This window comes from Paramacrobiotus metropolitanus, unplaced genomic scaffold (assembly GCF_019649055.1).
Source record: "Paramacrobiotus metropolitanus isolate TYO unplaced genomic scaffold, Prichtersi_v1.0 Parri_scaffold0000030, whole genome shotgun sequence".
NCBI classification, from domain to species: domain Eukaryota; kingdom Metazoa; phylum Tardigrada; class Eutardigrada; order Parachela; family Macrobiotidae; genus Paramacrobiotus; species Paramacrobiotus metropolitanus.
This window is the reverse complement of record NW_026570250.1, coordinates 1,144,744-1,168,241: the sequence shown is the minus strand read 5'-3', so window position 1 is coordinate 1,168,241 and position 23,498 is coordinate 1,144,744. Positions and strand designations below refer to the sequence as shown.

The 23,498-nt window shown below is 41.6% G+C and overlaps 2 protein-coding genes across 3 annotated transcripts; one reads left to right on the top strand and one right to left on the bottom strand.

The window, feature by feature from the left end:
• The first annotated feature begins 218 nt into the window (after positions 1–218).
• LOC129588553 (DNA polymerase epsilon catalytic subunit A-like) lies at positions 219–10,752 on the top strand. The gene is made up of 29 exons (XM_055482835.1): positions 219–605; positions 761–899; positions 957–1,040; positions 1,216–1,353; positions 1,692–1,924; positions 2,042–2,180; positions 2,242–2,349; positions 2,405–2,601; positions 2,670–3,246; positions 3,369–3,708; positions 3,798–3,944; positions 4,005–4,150; positions 4,252–4,400; positions 4,525–5,113; positions 5,279–5,493; positions 5,555–5,738; positions 5,801–6,292; positions 6,470–6,963; positions 7,025–7,223; positions 7,432–7,737; positions 7,797–7,918; positions 7,973–8,147; positions 8,360–8,824; positions 8,999–9,372; positions 9,441–9,582; positions 9,767–9,975; positions 10,100–10,238; positions 10,308–10,417; positions 10,507–10,752. The coding sequence occupies exons 1-29, from the start codon at positions 514–516 to the stop codon at positions 10,586–10,588; spliced, it is 6,786 nt and encodes a 2,261-aa protein (XP_055338810.1). The 5' UTR covers positions 219–513; the 3' UTR covers positions 10,589–10,752.
• An 88-nt stretch (positions 10,753–10,840) lies between these two features.
• On the bottom strand, positions 10,841–15,178 carry LOC129588686 (DNA-binding protein Ets97D-like). 2 transcript variants are annotated; one of them, XM_055483029.1, is made up of 7 exons: positions 14,991–15,178; positions 12,515–12,659; positions 12,302–12,457; positions 12,012–12,227; positions 11,889–11,939; positions 11,572–11,827; positions 10,841–11,502 (listed from the first exon to the last, which is right to left on the bottom strand). In XM_055483029.1, exons 1-7 carry the CDS (start codon positions 14,991–14,993, stop codon positions 11,199–11,201), a joined length of 1,131 nt encoding a protein of 376 aa, XP_055339004.1. In that variant the 5' UTR covers positions 14,994–15,178; the 3' UTR covers positions 10,841–11,198. The 2 variants fall into 2 exon arrangements, with proteins under 2 accessions (XP_055339004.1, XP_055339003.1); XM_055483028.1 differs by lacking the exon at positions 14,991–15,178 and adding an exon at positions 12,908–13,196.
• Positions 15,179–23,498: the final 8,320 nt, after the last annotated feature.

The following is a 23,498-nucleotide window of genomic DNA, read 5'->3' as shown; positions in this document are numbered from 1 at the left end:
GAAGCGGTATTAAAGCGTATGTGCAATGCACTGCGCACTATGCAGGTCCTTGTGTAAAGCAGTTCGGGGCAATCGGTTCCCGTACGATTTCTCTTCGAGTTATTTTCGGCCGAATTGCTTTCAATAAATAAACATCCCGCCCAACATACAGGAGCGCGATGGTTTTATTGTATTCGAATATTTTTCAATTTTAAAACTTCTTAATTATTGTTTCCAGTTCTTCCTGTTGCTTTGTAGCATCCTGCGGTTTTGAGGAGTGTTGTTAATACAGTAAATAATATTAAGACTTGTCACACATTCTTTCTCCTTTATACGGAGGGTTTTTGGTCGAACGTATTGGGGATCCTGGAATTTATTGTGAATCACAGTGAATGGTAGCTATTATTATGATGGGTCCTGACTCCTGCCCGTTTTGAAATTATGCTTTGACTGCAAAACAGCGGAGCAGATTCACTGGACACCATTATCAACAAGCATCTTGTCCAGCATTTTCTCCTTGTGGTGTAATATACAATGGATGAACGGGACAGCGATAACGAGGACGCTCATGATGAGGATGTCGAGCAGGAGTTTGTGGATCTTCCAGAAGAACCCTCCGTTTTGAAGTGAGCTGAAATGAATCACTTGAATGCTTGGTCGTATCCGAAGTTACGGTGGCACATTTTTTAGACCATATTTGATATTTACATCAGAATGCCGATCATTCCAATGAGCAGTAAAATGAACTGAACGGCGTTATCAGTTTGTCCTTGGTTTTTAGAGCCAGTGATTTTGCTGGTGACAGTGACGACCATCGTCTTGCTCGTGCTCTGAAGCAAGATGAACTGGACGCAAAATTTGGTTTTGAGCGCTACAGAGAACCAGAAGTGCGAACTGGATATCTCCTCAACATGCATTCCGTAAGCGCAGTATTAATCGGTTGTTTTGTGCCGTCTAACTACATGGTTTTCTGCCAGAACGAAGTATTAAATGAGGAAACCAAAAAGCTGACTGCTGTCGTGGATTACTTCTTCGTTGACGAGCTAAACGAGCGTTTCAAGGTGAGCATGCAGTTGATTTTAGTGCAGTATAGATGCACTGCTAATTTGCGACTGGGATAACCGACAATGTCTGTAAATGCATGCAGTTAAAATATTTTTAGAATAATTTAGGAGTCTGAACGATATAATAACTGCAGTAATATGTAGAAAATAACGTATTTGCTGTTTTCTGAAGGTTGGCATGCCGTACCATCCATATTTTTTTATCAAGACAAAAAGGGATTGTGAAGTGGAAACATGCACGTATCTGCAACGAAAGTTCAGTCATTTGCTAACATCGGTTGATGTGGTGAAAAAGGAGGATCTTGAATTGGTAAGTCGGACTGACTCGGACATAAAACTTTTACGGGCATGCCTCAGAACAAATTTTTCTTTCATTTTTCAAACGCCGAAATGTCGAGAATATTGTTGGTCCGCTTTTTAAAAGCTAAGATACTAAAAAGCCTCCCCTGCGGATGCTGAAATATTATGCTCACAAGTCAGCTGCACCTAACAAGTAACAAACTTGGAATACCTTCGATACTTTAATTGTGCTCGCTTGAATTATGCTACAAATAGCCTACAATTTAACTTTTTACATGCAGTAGTAGTTTTATTATGTGACTGTTCGTGTGTGTCGAATCTTCAGCAGTCTTTGTGTTTGCCTTCCAGTTGAATCACCTTAGCGGTCTCCAGCAAAAATACATCAAACTTTCGTTCCTTAATGTCAGTGATTTGATGAAAGTTCGCAAGGAGCTGATGCCGAAAATTACAAGAAATCGCAATCGCCATAATGCTAGCACGAATACGTACGGAGAGGCCAATTTAAATTTTCTGGGTGGTTTGGATTTGGATTATGTACAGGATTCCCGAAGTGACCCTATCGAAAATATAATCGATATCCGGTATTACTTTTATGTAACTAGTAAACTGGTCTAATATGCCACTTTAATATTTTGTTAATTTGGATGACATGGAATATACCATGACTTATAACTAACTACATAAAATCAACTGTGCAGGGAGTTTGATGTACCATTCCATGTCCGTGTGGCCATTGATAAGCAGATATTCTGTGGCTTGTGGTATGACGTGACCCCGCAGGCTGGACCTTGTGTACCGCCTGTAATGGAGTTCCGAGATGACATTCAGGAGCCTCCAGTGCGTGTTATGTTTACGATTTTTGGCCAGTTTTGACGTTACAGTTTGATTACGCTTCTAGGATGTTGTGGTGTGTGCCTACGACATTGAAACCACAAAAGAACCCTTGAAGTTTCCCGATCCATTAAAAGACAAAATCATGATGATTTCATATATGATTAACGGACAGGTAGCTGGCTTGTACCATCGTGCAAATTACATGCGTTGCAGTGTGTGTTGTTTAGGGATTTTTGATTGTAAACCGGGAAATCGTGTCCGATGATATCAGTTCGTTCGAGTATACTCCAAAGCCAGAATTCGAGGGTGTTTTCTCCATTTTCAACGAGCCTGATGAATCTCATTTATTGTCAAGATTCTTTGGCCACCTTCTAAAGACTCAGCCGGTCATTTTCACAACGTACAACGGTGATTTTTTCGATTGGTAAAAACTGTTTTGCGTATTTAATACCCAAAATGCTGCAAATTCCAAACGTTCTGTAATAATTGCAGGCCATTTATCGAAGCACGAGCGCGAGCGAACGGTATCAGCTTGTATGATCAACTGGGTTTCGCCAAAACCGGGGAAGATTTCCTTTCCCATTCCGCTGTCCATATGGATTGTTTCAAATGGGTAAAGCGTGATAGTTATCTCCCAGTGGGCAGCCAGAATTTGAAAGCGGTCTGCAAAGCCAAATTGAAGTACAATCCCGTGGAACTTGACCCCGAGCTGATGGTGCAAATGGCCCGGGAGCAGCCGCAGATTCTGGCTAATTACTCCGTGTCGGACGCCGTTGCCACTTATTACCTGTACATGAAATATGTGCACCCCTTTATCTTTGCACTCTGTACCATTATTCCCATGGAACCGGATTCTGTTTTGCGGAAAGGTTCAGGAACGTTATGTGAAACCCTCCTGATGGTTGAGGCACACAAAGCAAACGTTATTTTTCCGAATAAACACAACTCTATGTTGCATAAACTGACTAAGGATGGTCATGTTGTGGAATCGGAAACGTACGTTGGAGGTCACGTGGAGGCCCTGGAGGCAGGGATTTTTCGTGCTGATTTGCCTTTGAAATTTCGTTTGGTAAGATCGAGTCTCGAATTTGAATTGGTGCATCCACTTTCTTTATACGGTTCAATTATTGTTCTGTACAATTCAGATGTTTACAGTATGTAGTTACCATTTTGCTTTGTTCATATCAATAGAACCCCGAGGGAGTGCAGACGCTTATCGACAGCCTGGAGAAAACAATCACTCATGCTATCGTGGAGGAAGAAAAACTCGATATGACTAAGGTCAAGAATTTCGCTGCTGTCTGCGATCAAATTCGTGATCGTTTGGTGGATCTGCGGGATAATCCAATTCGCCAAGAGCATCCGTTACTGTATCATTTGGATGTGGCCGCTATGTACCCGAATATTATTCTGACCAACCGCTTGCAACCTTCGGCGCTGGTTATCGACGACACTTGTGCGGGATGCCAGTTCAATCAACCAAAGAACGATTGCCGGAGAAAAATGAAATGGACTTGGCGTGGCGAGCATAGTACGAATACTTTGTAAATGATATTAGAATTTGATGCATGTTTATTTTTCTGGATGTGTTATTAAACAAGAAAATTATGTGCATTGTAGTGCCGGCAACCCGAAGTGAATTCCACAGAATCCAGCAGCAGCTTGAAACTGAGAAGTTTCCTCCAGCTGCCCCAAATCGTCCTCCGCGCGCATTCCATCAGCTGTCTCGAGAAGAAAAAACAACATACGAAAAGAAACGCCTCACAGGTATTCTGTTTTACATAATTTCATTTTACGGTTTACGGCATTGATCCCTGTCATTTCAAGAGTACTGCCGAAAAACATACAAAAGGTTGTACATTACCCGGGAGGAGCCGCGGGAATCGGTTGTGTGCCAACGAGAAAACAGTTTCTATGTGGACACCGTCCGTATGTTCCGTGACAAACGGTATGAGCATAAGGACAACCTCAAGGTAAATTCACTCAGTTATTACCGTTATCTCGAAAAAGGTCATCAGATTCGGAATACAGATGTGCGAGTTAATCCTAGTGTAAATTCGAAATTCAATTTTAGAAAGCCAAACAAGACGTACTTGAAGCACAACGAGCCGGAAATTCCGAAAGAGAAAAGAAGGCTCGAGCCATGGAAGTGGTTTATGATTCCCTGCAGCTTGCACACAAATGTATCCTGAATTCTTTTTACGGCTACGTCATGCGGCGCGGGTAAAAACTGAACTAGTAGCTCTATGAAGTAGCTTGTGGCGTTCTCTTGCTTCATTAGCGGTATGTGCCTGTGTGCGGAAAGCATAATTGTCTCACTTTTGTTATAAACTTGCCCTTGTTTTAGTGCTCGCTGGTACAGTATGGAGATGGCTGGTATTGTGTGTCACACGGGTGGATCAATTATCAAGCGCGCGCGACAGATCGTGGAACAGATTGGTCGGCCCTTGGAACTGGACACCGACGGGATTTGGTGTGCCATTCCCAAGTCGTTCCCGGAAACCTTTAAGCTGGAAGTGGAGGGAATGCCGAAAGGCGCTACGATAAACTACCCCGGTGTCATGCTGAATATGATGGTGCGGGATGAGTTTTCCAACCCGCAGTATCAGGAGCTGACTGATCCGGCCCATCTAATTTATTCTAAACGTACGGAGAATTCCATTGCATTCGAAGTGGATGGACCTTACTTGGCTATGATTCTGCCGGCTGCCAAAGAAGAAGGGAAGAAGTTAAAGAAACGTTATGCAGTTTTCAATTTTGATGGGTCGTTAGCGGAGTTGAAGGGATTCGAGGTGAAGCGACGTGGAGAGCTGCAGCTGATTAAACTGTTCCAAACGGCGGTTTTTGAAACGTTCTTGCTTGGAGAATCTCTGCAAGAGTGTTATGCTGAAGTGGCCAAAGTGGCCGATAATTGGTTGGATATTTTGCACACAAAGGTACGAAAATTAGGATCTTGAAAGGCCTCGAAAATCGTGCCACGTATTTTCCGTATGTTAACTTAAATGCAGCCGGAACGAGTATAGGTCAGTCCGTTCGTTTCTGTTGATGTAGCAGTTCTGGTACTCGGTTTTGCTACGTTTTGACCACAAATTAAATATCAGGGAGGAACGTTGGCGGATTCTGAACTGTGTGACCTTATTGCGGAAAATCGTAATATGTCTAAAAGGATTTCCGAATACGGTGCATTGAAGTCGACATCTATCAGTACGGCCCGAAGGTTGGCGGAATTCCTTGGGGAAAGCGTCATCAAGGATGCTGGATTAAACTGCCGATACGTGATTGCGAAAAAACCTGAAGGAGCCCCGGTAACTGAGCGGTGAGTTTGTCCTTTGGTTTGGGTAATTCGAAGGTTTAGGCTGAACAGTTTGACTTTTTAGCGCTATTCCGTTAGCGATTTGGCGGGCTGCTAGACACATACGACTACACTATCTGAAAAAGTGGCTGAAAGTGCCGGTTCTGGAATCTGATGATATTCGCGATATTCTCGACTGGAACTACTACATTGAACGACTCAATGGTGCGATCCAGAAGATCGTCACTATTCCGGCCGCATTACAAAGCGTAATCAGTTAAATTTATATATGACAGCGAATTCTCGTTTTGCTTATGGCTATATTGTACAGATCCCCAATCCTGTGCCCCGCGTTCCGTACCCGGATTGGCTCCACAAACGCATGCAGGAGCATAACGACATCTTCAAGCAAAAGCGGATTACCGATATGTTTAAGCCGGTGAGTAAGCCCGCTGCCGTTGCGGATGTTGTGGATATTGAAGCAATTAATGGGGAATCCTCTTTACGACTACCTCCCGTGGTTATGGTGTCAAGAAAGCGCAAGGCTGCGGTCAGTCCTGCTAAAACTGTCGCTGCTGCGCCGCAGCGTTGGCAGGATGTCTTGGGGCAGCCGCCTCCTAAAGGCCAGACGTCCAGAGAACTGACTGATTGGCTGGATTTCCATCGGCAAAAATGGGCGTGGATGCGGCGTCATAAAGAAACCCGGAAGAAATCCAGAACGCTGAATTATGATTCTGGAATCGTTGTAAGCGGCGCGAGTGTGGGGGCATTCGTGCAGCAAGCGCGCAAAGATGTCATCGAAAAGAATTGGCACGTGGTGCAGGTAAATCATCAGTCTCTTTTGTGTTCTTTCTCAGTACGTCTTGTACGTGTATGTGTTTTCCTAATACGTCTTTGTTGTATATTTTTTTCTCTTGGTAACAATAAAATCTGCTCCATTTTTGCGTAAGAGCTGTATTGCGTGATAATTATTTTGATGTTGGTTACTCCGACCTTGCAGATTGCCGAAACCGGAAGTCCGGGATTGTACAACGTTTTTGCCTTAATCGACAATACTATGCACACAATTCGGCTGAAAGTTTATCGGTTGTTTTACATAAATCGACGCTTTCCCAAACCAGTTAGCGATGGTAGAATCGTGCAGAAAGTCAACAAGATTCTGCCTCGCTCGAAACGCGGCGACCATGTTTACGAGTACCGAGTAGAAGAGGAAGCCTTCCAAAAACATCAAAATGAATTGCTCAATGACTTAACCGATCCGTCGGTAGAAGGCATTTACGAGACGCAGATTCCGTTAATGTTTCGCATGTTGTGCAGTATGGGTAGCGTCTGTCGAATTGTTCCACAAAAAAGGCGGGGAGTCGCAAGACGCGAGTCGGACGTGTATTTCCTGGAGGATATCGAACGGGTATTGGACGAGAATGTGGAATATCTGCCCAATGGATCCCTAAATCCTGTTTATTTCTTTCATTATAAAATGGACAGAAAAGAACTGTAAGTTTATTTCTGAACCGAATAACGGATAACTGTATGCCTGAAGTTGTGGTTATTGCAGGTTTGCATTAGTTTACGTCAAGCAAAGGAAGGAGCTCATTATCGCTAAAGATATCCGGAAAGAAAATCATTTCCCGGCTAAGCTGGACAGAATGTATAAGACCATGCGGCAACAGTTGGTCGAAGAACATGGAGACGAATGCCTGCCTCCGGAAGATCAGGAGTTTATTAACAAACATGTTGAAACCGACATAAAAAGGGTACGCCTGAAATTTTTAACGAAAGCTTCGTCCCGACTGTCAGTGAGTTGTGCAGGCTGGCTGCGAAGTGGTTTATGAAGCCTGAACAGACTCGTGAATTCAGTTTATTCATAGGAGTCTTGACAAGTATTTTGCAAGTAAACAATGCCTGAGTTATCGTTTGTTATAAATTCTGATTATCAAATAAATTTTTCAATAACTTTTTTAGATATATCGTATGTTGGACAAGTCGCTGACAGACTATATCGCACAACGACACGGTTCCAGCGTAGTTTTCCTTCATGGTAGCCATCATGCGTCTTTCTGGATTGAGAACATTCCGGCTCTGGGACGTCTTCCAATTGTTCCCACGTATCAGCATGAGGACGAGCGTGTGGATACGGAAATATACATGAACTGGCAGCCTAAAGCTTCGGAGAAAATGTTGCAGCGGTTTCTAGAATTACACTCTGTCGTGGAGAGTTCACTGGAAAAATGCCGCTTTTTTGATATTCCATGGGGGAATTCGCCAAAAGTATGCTCAGTGTTATAAATTATTGCGGTTCGGACTGTAACACAGTGAATTATTTTCAGGATTTTGCGGTATTTGGATGCGATTTATTTTATGCACGTCTCCTTCAAAGACATAATTTGATCATGTGGGGAACGCCCAAAGAACGTCCTGATTTTGGCGGCAAGGAGACTGATGATATCAGGTATTTACGCTTTTGTAATTGCTGTTGTTTGATAAACATATCTATTCTTTGTAGATTAATTGCCGAAGACGAAGAGAAAGTTCTTCAGATCAGCCAACCGCGGCTGTATCCCACATGCACAGTTAAAATGGAAGTGGAGCATTTAGCGGTGTGCGCAATATTAGTTGGACACCACATTCACAGTTCGGAAGGGATTGCTGAGTCCATCAATTTCGATCGCGCACCTCAGGTTTGTGCATTAACTGTTCGGCTTTATTTTAAAAAGTTAGAGTGACCTTTCGACCACTAAATTCGGTTTGGTGTTCGTTTCTTTTCTGTCTGACTTTGATGCGACGAAGCATAAATACTGCAGTTTGCTGCATTTCGACACTTCAGTTGCGTTTCCTTTGCCGATTATTGTTGTTTTGTTTGAATTTATAAACTGAATGTTTTTGTGTTTAGGTTCGCTTAGAAGAGCAGATTAAAACGGGCATTCACGTGGTAGATGTCGCTCCGTATGACGAATCGGCCCAGGTCCAGTACGCTTTCGATATCCTCGGCAGCATGGTACGGAATATCACCCGCGAAGCTGAAAGGGGCAACCAGCTTGCCAACGAAATGGCGCTGCATATCTTCCGATGGATACGTTCTTCCACATCCTTGCTGTATGATCCCGCATTGCACCGCAAGATGATCGGCATCATGAGGAAAATGTTGATCAAACTGGTGAAGGATATTAACAGCTTCGGGTGTCATGTTGTATATGCGACGGCTGTTATGATGGTGGTCAATACCGATAAAGGAAATGTGCACGAAGCTCTGGCGCAGCTGAAATTCACCATGGATCGTGTGCGTCAGGACCAGTTATTTCATGGATTGAGCATTGTACCGGAAAGGATATGGACTACATTATTGTGGCTAGATGCGGTAAAGCAAGGCGCACTCCTACCTATAATTATGTTTGCGAGTTAATAATCGTTGATTTTATCCATTTAAGGCTTGTTTTCAATTTTATTTTACGGTAGTATAGTGCGTACGATAAGCCAGCGTATTTTTGTTTCTCCTTGCATTTCTTATCGTGCATGTGTGTTTGGGTAACAGTCCAACTATGCTGGTGTTTCCGTGAAAATGCCCGAAGAATCGGATTCTAGTCGTATACATGATCGGACATTCGGAGACTACTTCGGGGATATGAGCTATTTCAGCCAGGAACAAGGCGACGAGAATAATCCGGACATTCGGTGGGTGTGGAATCTCATGGGATTTCTCCCAACCGAATGCCAGAAAATGTTCCGAGGTGTCGTTACGGGCTACGTCATGCAGGCCAACTTGCAGTATCAGGAGTATTTTAAGAAGGTTGCCAAAGGTGAAATTGTCCCCCGTCGGTATTTCGAAGACGAAGATCACGAAGCAGAAGCGCCTGTGGTGTATCTACAGCAGCTGCTGCTTGGAAGCGTTCATCACAGCATATTGCAGTATGTGTTTTCTTTTTCTTAATTTCAATTTTTTGGAGATTTGAAATGCGGAATGCTTATTATTTCAGAAATATCCAAGCAGTCATGCGTACTATGCCAACCGGCATTCGTCGAATTGACGGCAAAGAAGTGAACCTGTTTCCTGTTCTGCCTGGCTCGCATCTGAATATGCAGAATCCTGCACTGGAGTTAACGAAAGCCGTGTGCAAGGTAAAATAGTAGTATCTGGGAGCTTTATTTTTAGGTGAAGAGAAAAACAGATTATGCAAGGATGAATAGCTGGAGACCGGCTTAAAAAGCAAAAACAGCTGAAAATGGCTTAAAATTATGTGCCATGACGATGATTACGATGATGACGATAATACTAATTCAGCAATAAAGTCTCGCTTTGCAGGTGTTAAGTTTACATGTGGATGTGAAGGATGAAGTGCGTAGGATGAAACGTGATCTGCTAAAGATGATTGGAGTGGGGGAATTCTCCCCGCAGGCAGAATGGATTGATCCTTGTTTGACGTACACTTTGCCGGAAGTCATTTGCTCGGAATGCAATAGTTGTCGCGATCTTGACCTTTGTAAAGATCAGCCGATCACAGTGGAAGATAGGTATAAAATCCTCCCAGTTTTTGGAGTTAAGACTATCAACACTGTAATCGTTTGTTTGTGCCACTTGACTATTTGAAAGGAACAGGCGTTAAAACCTTAATAAACATTGTGATTTTCGTTTCAGCACGTTTTGGGTTTGCGCCAATGCAGATTGCGGGCGTCCTTATTCTCGGGAAGAGATACAGCAGCGCCTTTTTGTAGCTCTTAAGAAGATGAACGTTGCTTACCACTTGCAAGATTTGGTCTGCTCGAAATGCCGACAGGTTAACCTTGATGTCCTCCGGGAAATATAAACTTTGCTGGTAACTTTAAAACTTATGCATTCTTGTTAGATCTTTGATCGCCATGTGTCGAAGACTTGCGCCTGCGCTGGACAGTTTCGGAATACGGTAACACGGGAGTCCTTTCTGGATAAGTTGAGGATACTGGAGAATATCAGCAGGTATGTGCATGCCGTTAAGTAAATAACAGCGGGTGCTTTACGTACTTCGACTCTTAAGAGTTAAGACTATCGAGAAAATGCTGTTCTAGGCACTTTGAAATGACGGCTCTGTGTGATACGGTCTCGTGGATGCTTTCCATGAATACTTTTGGGCAGAAGCCTCAACAATGAAACGCCCTGCGCTTCACAAGCCTTTCTAGAGGTTTTCTTCGTTGATTTGAATTGTTTTTAACCAAGAAAAAAAGGTTCTCTTGTTGTTTGTGCTCAAAATTGTGTCTACGTAAATTGTTTATCGTTTACTGCTTGTTATGGATGATGTTACTCGTTCGCTGTTGTTCAACAAATTAATGGTAACTAGAGCGAAGCGGAACTTGCACTCGTATTATCGCGAAACTTATGTAGTCTGTTCGTATTATTCCTCGTGAGATTTCAGAGCAGTGCATGCGTATCCAGTCACAAAATATGCATCGTCAAAACAGAGCTTTTGCCAACATCGAAAAACATCTCGCTTCCATCGAAAAACATCAGAATACTGCTAGCATTTAAAATATCGTACCAAACACCGACCAGCCGACCCAAATTTAACATAATTCAGAAATCTAAGTCCAATGGTCAGTAACAAAAAATCAACAAGCTAGCAGGCATACTGTACAGATACCAAAACTGAAATCGGGCGTAAGAACAAAAATAGTGCGTATCGATCCTGTCTCTGTGGAATGGACGGGCAAATATGGCCATAAACGATACGAAACATCAACAAAACTCAAAAAGACATCCCGAATCAGGCAGCGACCTGCGACAGGCTATGGCTACTGAGACGTCGCAGATCGAGAGCCGTTCCAATGGATTTACGCTCCTGCGGCAGCGGCACTTCCACACTCAGTTCCGATTCGCTGCGCAGCGACGCCGGCGTCATGGGCGAGGACGGATTACTGGCTCGCGGCGAAAGATTCAACGGCAGATTCTGTACCGCCGGATCACTGATGCGCTTGTTAACATTAGCATGCTCCGACAAGTTGTTGAGGAATTTGTAGGTGAAGTGTTTCCCTTGAACCTTGGCCAGAATATTCCCGTCGTAATAATATCTACAGCGATAACAAATAGTAGGTTAAGTGTAAAAGAACCAGAAAAACGCAGTTGCTCTCATCACCTACCGTAAAGCACGACTCATTTTCTCGTAATTCATGCTGGGCTTGTTCTTTCGCAGACCCCACAATTCCGCCACACGTTCCGGATCCAATAACCGAAACTCTCCATCACTACTGGTCCATTCCAAAGCATTGGCGTGCTGACCACTCATCAGCAGTTCCAACAGGAATGTCCACAACTGAACATTACCCGAATCTTTGGCAAATGGAGATCCAGTGGCGCTGGGTGATTTGTTGGGCAATCGTACACGAGCCTTCGGACCTGCAGATCAACGCGTTACACAACTATTCCCCATAAAATATTTTATCCTGCTTTTACTCACTGCTCAGCTCAGCGTCAGGAACTGCCGGAACAACGCTATACACAGGAATTTCTGCAAAAAAAATTGCATTACAAATCTATCGATTTCCAGGTGAGGACTACGATTTGTGATTTGGTTATATACCTGCGTAATTTTTTGAGCGCAAAATTTCCAGATGCGTCCAAAAGAGATCGCGGTCATCCCGACCGACCAACTGCCGAAACATATCACGTCCCAATGAGCAGACAGCGTTCCCATCCATTTCCGAAAATAAACGCATATTGATGTCCGGCAGACTGAAATTCTTCACGGCCCAGCCCAGCCAAGTCCCCACATTGCTTGCTGACCAGTCATGCACGTCTACAGTAATGCAGAATTTCAAGTATGCAACACAGGAAGATTTAAATCTCACTAATCTAGTTTTTTTTACTAACCTTGCGGAATATTACTGCTGCGGCAAAGTGCTTGAAAATCTTCCGCTTCAATCCATTCCTGATTTTGATCGTTAGCCGCTTTACGTTTGGCCGCAGATACACGATGGGAGGAAACTGGACGTTTGCGTCCGTTCAACTTTTTGCCCAGGCTGACATCTGTTGGATATACAGAAATGTGTGAAAAAAATCAAAGAAAAGCCCGACTGCACTTACGCTTCACGGTGGCGCCGAGAGGAGATCGTTTGACAGGAGCTGGCGTAGAAACGGATGCTTGTGGGGTCTGTGTAGCTTGTAGCACATCCTCAATGTTAATACTTGGGCGCTGGCGCGGGCGGAGGCGCAGAAAGAAAACGAAATTCTACAGGTGATGAGGTATACTTATAGCATATATTTAAACTTAGTGTTTAAAGTACTAGTACCAATAGTCTATTGTTTAAAGCCTACTGTTTAAAGTACCAAAACCATTTATTCGAGCGAGAAAATTTCTCTACGGTAGCTTAACATAGGCGTTCTCTCTGTTCCCTTTCTCCGCCTCCGGATCAGCTCAGAAAGCTTACGATACAGTAGCTAGCCTGTATAGCTTCGCAAGGAGCTTATACTACGTACAGCCTGGCTGGCCTTGGCACACTGAAAGCAAGCGATATTAAATGCAGACGTTGCATTTCTCGTGCAGTGCAAGCTCCTCATTGAAAATCTGGAATCCAGAGTTCTTTTTTTCAATCAGAACATAAAATTATTACTGCATTCAAAAACTGACGGGTTTTCCTCGCTTGACATCTTTGATGCCTTACACATTGCAAAAGTAACTGTTCTTTCGTTATGTCTGTCTACCGTGGATGAAAGTAAGGATCATTGTGTCGCGAGCATGGTGAGTGTTGGTTTGGCATCCGAAATTCTTCAAAATATTTATATCCTCGATATAATAATACTAGTACCCTGAGCCTTAACGAAATTCCGATTTTGCTCAATTTGCCAGTCGGATGCGATGCTGACTGGCATACGACCAGTTCCGTGCTGTATGGTGTATGACGTATGTACAGAATTACGTATACGGTATAATTCGTACAGGTAAGTTATCATAAGCACGGATATGAATTTGAAAAAAAAAGGCGGAACTAATTAGGGGAAAGCGCTATGAACCTCATATTGGCTCCCTTTCGAATTTATGACCATGTCTCTTTTACAGAAAAGTTTCAAGAAGATCGAGTAAAAACCAGACTTTTGGTACTGTATTTTCACGAGTTTAAGGAACACGAAAATACCCTAGGTCTGCTCGCAGCCACCCGGGGCCTGCAGCTATGTTCAAAGCTGTTCACTGAGCTGAGTGAGCTCTAAAATCAACAATTGCATTTTACATCAGTTTTAAATTTACTGCTGCTCATTACGGGGCACTATTTCACAATTCACAGAAGCACACTACTGTTTTTTTCGGGGTATCCATTATTATTTTATTATGGCCAAATTTGCTTTGATTTTTGGCCCAGAAATGGATCTGGCTTGTATGTGGCAGGGCCTGCCCCTGGCAAGGGGGCGCCCCTGAGGGGCAACATCGCATCGTAAATCTGTATTTCTGCAGGCTTCGTTAGGCTTGGGCTGTGTCATTTAGTTTAATTTTTTTCCTTGTTCGGATTCCTAATTTTGACGAGGTAAGACCGTATTTGAAGACTAGAAAGGATGCGCAGAGTCAAAACGGGGACTTACTTACAACGTTTTTTACCCTTGACATACAGACATCGAACGCAAAACCGCGCCCGTTTACTCGTCTTGCATGTATGTATGTACGGGCTAAACTCGACCGCATGCGCACAACTGTCATGACATACAGACTGACAGTATGCGTGCAGATATATTATGCTTCTACATTGTATTACAACTTTTCTGAATATTACAACAAGTTAAATGCCATATAACCTGTTAAAAAGCATTAAAACAAGGTGCGCTTGGGAATTGCTATGCATTATTGTTTTTAGATAAATAAATAAAAAGGCTGCGGTTAATAATTATTTAATATTTCTTCTGGGTAACCAGATAAAAGCGGGAACCCGCCACATGGTTAAGCAAGTATACAATTTTTTTCATAAAATACAGACGAAAAATCGGAAATAAGTGTATGCGACCAACAAATTATGCCAACTCATACTTCGATGAACTAACATGATATTGGTATAGGTCAATTGCATTTGGGTAACCGATGCGCGTCGGGTAACGGAGAAACGGGTAAAAATCTGTCCATGACTCAGCGAAAAAAATATCGTCCAATCGTAAGGCGAGTACGCTTCCGTGCCAAGAAAGAAATTGAACAACGGAAAAACTGAAGTGGAACTGAAAAATCTGTTTTTGATGCTTTAATGCGGTAAAACGTCAAAAAAGTTGATTCTGAGTTTAGAAGTGTCAATCTGGGTCGCTGGATGCACTTTTGGTTCAAAAAACAAAAAATTTTGTTGATCTGGGCAGGAGAGTTACGAATTACTCGTAGTTTGGGTAACGGTTGCGCTTCGACGTCGAAGCGCAACGGTTACGCGGACGGGTAAGCTGAAAACCCATCCCAGAATTCTGGTTTACCAATCAAATCGTTTACCTGCTTACGCGCCGTGACGTCATGTTTTTTTACCCGACTGCCGCTTGCGCGTCGCGTAATGCTTACACAGAGCAATTGACCTATGCCATTATAAATCAATTTCTGACTTACCATGGAAGGCTGTCCAGCAGTATTAATCGTAGTGGGGCACTGAATTAGATTAAAAATTAAGCACAGAACTGGGTGAACTGTAAACAGCACCAGCAGCTGGGTAGCCAGCGCGCAGGGTTCCCTGTGATATGACGGCAGTAATACATGACGAGTATACCACAAATTGTTAAAGACAGCCACAAGGATCTGTGAACCTTTTGGCAAATCGGAATCAATTTGCAATACGCTAGTCAATGGGATCAAAAGTAATCTGAGCAATAATCAGGCAACAAGTAATCAGTAAACGGAGGCGCACCCGGCCAAAGACTAATCTTGCGCAGTCTAATCTGGATTCCCAGAATGCAGCATCCTGCAATATAGATACACCAGTAATGCAAAAAAGATTATCGGTTTTTACACTTTGGAGTGCAAAAACAAACAAGGCAAGAACCGAAAACTCAAAAAAGATATAAAACCCTATGATTTTATCGTTTAACCGTCGCCGTAAGCTCAAAGTATAGAGAAGCGATCACGTGGTTTTGAATTTTGCTATTGGCGGTGGGCAGCTTCGATCTAACTCAGAATGGTGACCCACGAATCAAAACCGCGGGAACGCAAAGTTTGTAAGTAGCTGGGCGTAGCTTAGACCCGTTACAAGGTACGCCCATCTTCGTAACGGTTTTCGTCGACGCCCACCGACAGACATCGAGCAAAAATCGACTTACATCGAAGTCCAGCCAATTGGGACTTGGTACGCCTATTTCTCGTTTCGATGTAAGTCGCAGATGCTCCATGTAAGTCCGCGTTTTGACGCTGCGCATCCTCTAGACTGTCTGAATCAGTCCGAGTATTTACGTGGTATTCTCAATTCTGCAGATACTGAGTTGCAGAATGCATTGTCAGTGAACCAGTTTGAACGTAGCTTCAGGCCCCGGGTGGCTGCAAGCAGACCTAGGGTATTTTCGTGTTCCTTAAACTCGTGAAAATACAGTACACAATAATAATCATTTAAGGAAAATGGCCCGGTACATAGCGTCAAAAATGGGATACTGTACATAAACTAAAACTTTCGCTTTCGCGCACTCCGAATCACTTTTTTGTAATACTTTATCAATAGATTCATATATCCCTACGTCCCTATTTTTTGGAAATTATCTCCTAATTCGACATTCAGTTTGTGATACTTTTGATATTTTTATAAAATCCGGCGTCTTTCAAAGTTTCCTACCTGTAATCTGGAAAAAAACCTTTTGGTTTCCAGAACTTTTCTAAAAACGTTTCAAACTTTCAGTACTTAGCGTTTTAAGTACGTCCCTACGTCAGTATTTTTGGAAATTATCTCCCTATTCGACATTCAGTTTGTGATATTTTTGATATTTTTATAAAATCCGGCGTCTTTCAAAGTTTCCTACCTGTTGTTCGAAAAAAACCTTTTGGTTTCCAGAACTTTTCTAAAAATGTTTAAACCTTTCAGTACTTAACGTTTGAAGTACACAGAACTTTCCAGTAAATTCTGGAAACGTCTCGAATGAGCAAATAAAACTTTCGCAGCTTAGCAACCTAAACAATAGCTATCTAAATTACATCAGACTTATAATTTATTTTTTTAAATTCTTGAAACCTTTAAAATGTTTTTAATCCGTTTGAAAACCTCAGAATAACTTTAAATCTTTCCAAAGGCGGCTCCAAAGATTTTACATTTCCAGAATTTCTGAATATTTCTAAATATTTCGACTCGGCCCCGCGCAGCGGGGCCGTTACCTCTAACTATTTAGCCTCCAGAGTTTCGAAATTATAAAAATATCTGGAAACTGAGTACCTCAGTATCTCACGGTTTAAAGTATCAATTATATATCTAATTTCTAAATATCTAAAAGCCGGCTCGCGGTCCCGTATTCAGTCACCTAGCGGCTCTGTGATACTGGTGGTAGCTTAGGTATTCACGAACCTCTAAATGTAATAAATATGTATTTATTTTATTTTACTAATTACTGTAGAGCTTGACTGAATGGCTAAAACTCTTATTATAGCAGACGGAGTATACTACATGCAATTAGCAGCTGAAGATGTAGCCTGCGAGGTCACCTTGAGCAAGTGTTAATTGTTTCCCACAAGTTTCCATTAATTCTGCGCTGAAATATCGTCTGAATGGTTTTTATGGGCATCGTATAAATGATCCCACTCCATCCTTTTTATCACTGTTTAAATGTTATCTTTCGTACCAAAAATTTTAAGTTTCGGGTTGGCTAGATCGGCAATATAAAGTTACATTAAGAACGTGAAAAAAACAAACAAAAAAATTACAAATTTTCACAATTTTATAAAACTGGTCGAATTTAACGGAAAGCTTGAAAACTGTCCGCTACATGTTTAAAATATTTTCGCAGCTGGCCTCGCTGGGGTTTTACATTTGAAATATTATTCAAAATCTATTTTATTGCTCTACGAAGTGTATTTTGTAGTTTCTTTCATTCTTCCATGCCTCAAACACAACTGGTCGCGCGCTAGCGCGACCGATACTTGTATCATTCTAATGCTACGCGTAGATGATTTATATTTATATGGTATACATTGTTCTGAAAACCGTTTGCGCGCGCAACATCCGGTTGCCGGGATATGGCGTACTAAAACTTATGAAAAGTTTAAATGGATTGTTGTGTAAAAGTACGTATGATTATTACCCGATCTTCTTGATACTTTGCTGGAAAAGACACATGGCCATGAGGTCGAAAGGGAACCAATTTTAGATACATGGCATTTTTTTCCGATTTTAAAATAAATTTCAAAAACTTTAAAATCCATTTTAATATTATGGGAAAATGCTACGAACCTGAAGTTGGTTCACTTTCCACTTCATGTGTCTTTTGAAGCAAATTATCAAGAACATCGGGTAATAATCAGACATTTAGATCAAATGTTCTCCGTAATCCGGCCGCATGTTTCTGCTGTTTGTTAATATTAGGATGTGATGTTTCTTTTGTGAATTGTAAAGTGAATTGTAAAGCTAAGAAAATTAATAAATCACATGGAGATCCTGAAAAAACCAGACATTTGATGCACAACAATCCATTAAACTTTTCGCCCATTTTAGTACGCCATATCTCGGCAACCGTATGTTGCGCGCGCAAACGGTTTTCAGAACAATGTGCACAAATCATTAAGCTTTAGAATGACATAAAGTATTCCGAAAAAGTGATTTGGAGTGCGCGAAAGCGAAAGTTTCAGTGTATCCTATTTCTGACGCCTTGTACCGGGCCATTTCCCTTAAACTTTTCATCCATTTTAGTACGCCTTATCTCGGCATCCGTATGTTGCGCGCGCAAACAGTTTTCAGAACAATGTACACAAATCATTAAGCTTTAGAATGCCATAAAGTATTACAAAAAAGTGATTTGGAGTGCGCGAAAGCGAAAGTTTTAGTGTATATATCCCATTTTTGACAACATGTACCGGGCCATTTACCCTGAAATGTCGATTTCCCATCACAAATCGGTTTTTGAAGAAAAGATACGATAGAAAGAAAACTTTCTAATACTTTCTAATACTTCAACGTACAGAGTCTATGAGAAAAGCTGAAAACCACCCCACTATAGCCCACCACGCCAACCGTAGTTTTTTTTTCTTAGGTTTTCTTTGGCATCTGAGGTTTTCTTATGCTTCTTAGGTTCCTTAGGCACTTAGGCTCCTTAGGTTTCTTAGAGTAGGTTTTTTAGTTTTCTCAGGTTTTTTAGGTTATTTCTAGGTTATTTTCTCGTGTTATTATTTCGATTCGAACTGTTTGTGATAATTCTGCTTCGAACGGTTGTGGTACTGTATACTTTGATTCGAACTGCTAACAAGCGGAAGGTCTGGTTGGCGAGATGTACCGTTGGCGAACTGGGTGGTAGACTGTTAGTCCTAGTTACAATGGGAGCGTATAATTCGATAATTCCGGTAAATTTTGACCTCACCAAAAATCAAGATTCCGCTTGCCGTGGTATGTGCTCGTACTAAAAATTGTACCAATCGGAATGTGAGCATTAAATAATTCAAAAGTATTACCTACAGTGAAGTAGGTACTGTACTTTATAGAGATGTTTTACTGTATCTTTATCTTTATATCTTTATATATTCATACAAGCTTACCGACCAAAGCGTATTTATGCGCCGTTTTTAACTCCTCGATAATTCGTGGTCAGTTTAAGTCCAGCTTGGTCTTAAAAAATTCCATATTTTCCACAGGTGTGCCAATAGATTTTTGTTTGTTTTTAATAACCAGTGGTCAAAAGATGGTTTCACCAGGTCTTAAGTATAGGAAACATAAAGGGCACTCGAAGAAGTATTCACTGTACAGCAATAAAAAGTGCTTTAAAACATAATGACTGTAACCACGGAGACTATAGCGGATGCATACATACTTGCTCTTTAGGTAGAATTATATATTATTATTACTGTACGTCATGCAAAAGTCCATACGTATTTCAGAGCGTCAAAACGTCAGAAATTCAATACGTATGAACGTCAGAACGTAACACCGTCAGAACGTCACAAAGTAAAAACATCGGAACGTTAGAACGCCAGAACGTCATAAGGTAAGAACATCAGAACGTTAGAACGTTAGAACATCAAAACGTCAGAACATTAGAACGTCATAAAATCAGAACGTTATAACGTTAGAACGTTAGAACGTTAGAACGTCAGAACGTTAGAACGTCAGAACGTTAGAACGTCAGAACGTCAGAATGCCTGAATGCCAGAACGTCAGAACGTCAGAACGTCAGAACGTCAGAACCTTAGAACGCCAGAACGCCAGAACGTCAGAACGTCAGAACGTCATAACGTCAGAACGTCATAACGTCAGAACGTCAGAACGTCAGAACGCCAGAACGTCAGAACGCCAGAACGTCAGAACGTCAGAATGCCAGAACGCCAGAACGCCAGAACGTTATTAGACCGTCAGAACGTTAGAACGTCAGAACGTTAGAACGTCAGAACGTTAGAACGTCAGAACGTTAGAACGTCAGAACGTCAGAACGTCAGAACGTCAGAACGTCAGAACGTTAGAACGTCAGAACGTCAGAACGTCAGAACGTCAGAATGCCAGAATGCCAGAACGCCAGAACGTCAGAACGTCAGAACGTCATAACGTCAGAACGTCAGAACGTCATAACGTCAGCACGTCAAAACACCAGAACGTCAGAACGTCATAACGCCAGAAGGGCAAAACGTCATAAAGTAAGAACGTTAGAACGTAAGACCGTCAAAACGTTAGAATGTCAGAACATCAGAACTTCAGAACGTGAAAAATTAAAATTGTCAGAACGTCAAAAATTCCGAAAGTCAGCCTTTATATATTTATAACGACCTTTCCAAAACAATGCCAATACTATCCAATACTTAAGTGCCGAGCGCGGATGCGCGAGGATACCTTGTATTCATACAAGCTTACCGACCAAAGCGTATTTATGCGCCGTTTTTAACTCTTCGATAACTCGTGGTCAGTTTAAGTCCAGCTTTGTCTTAAAAAATTCCATATTTTCCATAGGTGTGCCAATAGATTTTTGTTTGTTTTTAATAACCAGTGGTCAGAAGATGGTTTCACCAGGTCTTAAGTATAGGAAACGTAAAGAGCACTCGAAAAAGTACTGTATTCACTGCACAGCAATAAAAAGTGCTTTAAAACATGTCTGTAACCACGGAGACTATAGCGGGTGCATAAATACTCGTACTTGCTCTTTAGGTACTTAAAATATGTATATTATTACGTCATGCAAAAGTCCATACGTATTTCAGAGCGTCAAAACGTGAGAAATTCAAAACGTAAGAACGTCAGAACGTAACACCGTCAGAACGTCAGAACGTCATAAAGTAAGAGCATCGGAACGTTAGAACGTAAGAACGTCAGAACGTCCTAAAGTAAGAACATCAGAACGTTAGAACGTAAGAACGTCATAAAGCACGAACATCGGAACGTTAGAACGTAAGAACGTCAGAACGTTAGAACGTTAGAACGTCAGAACGTCAAAACGTTAGGACATTAGAACGTTAGAACGTAACACCGTAAGAACGCTGGACGTCATAACGTCATAAAGTAAGAACACTAGAACGTCAGAACGTGAGAACGTTAGAACGCCAGAACGTAACAACGTCAGAACGTCAAAACGTTAGAACGAACAGAACTTTGACGTTCTGACGTAAGAACTTCATAAAGTAAGAACATCAGAACGTCAGAACGTGAGAACGTTAGAACGCCAGAACGTAACAACGTCAGAACGTTAGGACGTTAAGAACGCCAGAACGTAACAACGTCAGAACGTCAAAACGTTCAGAACTTCAGAACGCCAGAACATCAAAACGTCATAAAGTAAGAACATCAGAACGTCAGAACGTCAGAACGCCAGAACGTCAAAACGTAAGAACGTCATAAAATAAGAGCATCAGAACGTTAGAACGTAAGAACGTCATAACGTTAGAACCTCAGAAAATCAGATTCTTCATAACGTGAAAAATTAAAATTGTCAGAACTTCTGAAATTCCGAACGTCAGCCTTTGCATATTTATAATGACCTTTCCAAAACAAAGCCAATACTATCCAGTACTTAAGTGCCGAGCGCGGATGCGCGCGGCTATTCATACAATCTTACCGACCAAAACGTATTTATGCGCCGTTTTTATAGACTCGTCAACGCGTGGTCAGTTTTAGTCCAGCTCGGTCTTAAAAAATTCCATATTTTCCATAGGTTTGCCAATAGATTTTTGTTTTTTTTTTATTAGCCAGTGGTCAGAAGATGGTTTTACCACGTTTTAAGTATAGGAAACGTAAAGAGCACTCGAAGACGTATTCCTGCACAGCAATAAAAAGTACTTAAAATAATGACTGTAACCACGGAGACTATAGCGAATTTTAGATTTCACAAAACAAGTTCCGTCCAGTTCGACTTGCGGGTAGAAGTTGGCGTTACGGGTTGATTTACGTCCGTTCGCGACGTAAGGCGCCGTAACCTAACGTCGTTGGCTGACGCGTAAAAACTATCTGCCTTGCGTGGATCTGTGCAACGGCTCAGCCGTATGGCTGAGCGACAAGCCAGCGCATGCTGCCTGTGGATCTTTTTTATGTGCTCTAACCGCCTCCCCGAGAGCAGGTTGGTCACGCTCTCGGCACTCTCGACTCGATTTATTTTTCAGCTGTACGTCACTGCAAGTGTGCATCCGTACAAGCATTTTAAACGCTGTTCAATCTGGTAACGTACTGTTTATGTGACGCAGTAGTTTCTAGTGGACGGAGCCTGAACCATGAGAAATCTAAAATTCCCTTATAGCGGATGCATACATACTCGTACTTGCTTTTTAGTATGGATGATAATTATTGTGTTAATAGTACGTAAATTTACCTAATTTGGAAAACGTCCATAAAAGGTAAAGTACAGCGCACCTTATGTCGCATATACAGTACTCAGAATATCAGAAGATGAGAACGTCAGAAAACAGAATGTCAGATAATCAGAATTAAGAACCTTAGAATGTCTGAACGTAAGAAATTAAGAACGTCAGAACATCAAAACGTCAGAACGTCAGAATATCAGAAGTCAGAACGTGAAAAATTTAAAAGGTTAGAACGTCAGAAATTCAGAACGTCAGAACATCAAAACGTCAGAACGTCAGAATATCAGAAGTCAGGACGTGAAAAATTTTAGAGGTCAGAACATCAAAACGTCAGAACGTCAGAATATCAGAAGTCAGGACGTGAAAAATCTGAAAGGGCAGAACGTCAGAACATCAAAACGTCAGAACAGAATATCAGAAGTCAGAACGTGAAAAATTTGAAAGGTCAGAACGTCAGAACATCAAAACGTCAAAATGTGAAAAATTTAAAAGATCGGAACGTCAGAACATCAAAACGTCAGAACGTAAGAATATCAGAAGTCAGGACGTGAAAAATTTAAAAGGTCAGAACGTCAGAACATCAAAACGTCAGAACGTGAAAAATTTGAAAGGGCAGAACGTCAGAACATCAAAACGTCAGAACGTAAGAATATCAGAAGTCAGAACGTGAAAAATTTGAAAGGTCAGAACGTCAGAACATCAAAACGTGAAAAATTTAAAAGGTCAGAACGTCAGAAATTCAGGACGTCAGAACATCAGAAAGTCAGAATATTAGAACGTCAAAAAAATTAGAACGTCAGAACGTATAAAATTAAGAACGTCAGAAATTTTGAACGTCTCAACCTCAGAACATCAGAACGTCAAAACGTGAAAATTCTGAAACGTCAGACCGTCAGAATATCAGAATGTCAGAAGTCAGAACGTCAGAACATCAGAACGTGAAACGTTTTAAACGTCAGAACATCAGAAATTCAGAACGTCGGAACATGAGAACGTCGGAACGTGAAAAATTAAGATCGTTAAAACATCAATACGTCTTATCAAATACGACTACGAAAGCCTATATACGATTAAAATCATAGTCTTAAAAAACTTTTCTTCTATAATTCTGGCTTTTTTATATTTTTAATGACCTTTCCAAATAAAGCTAATACTATCCAGTACATA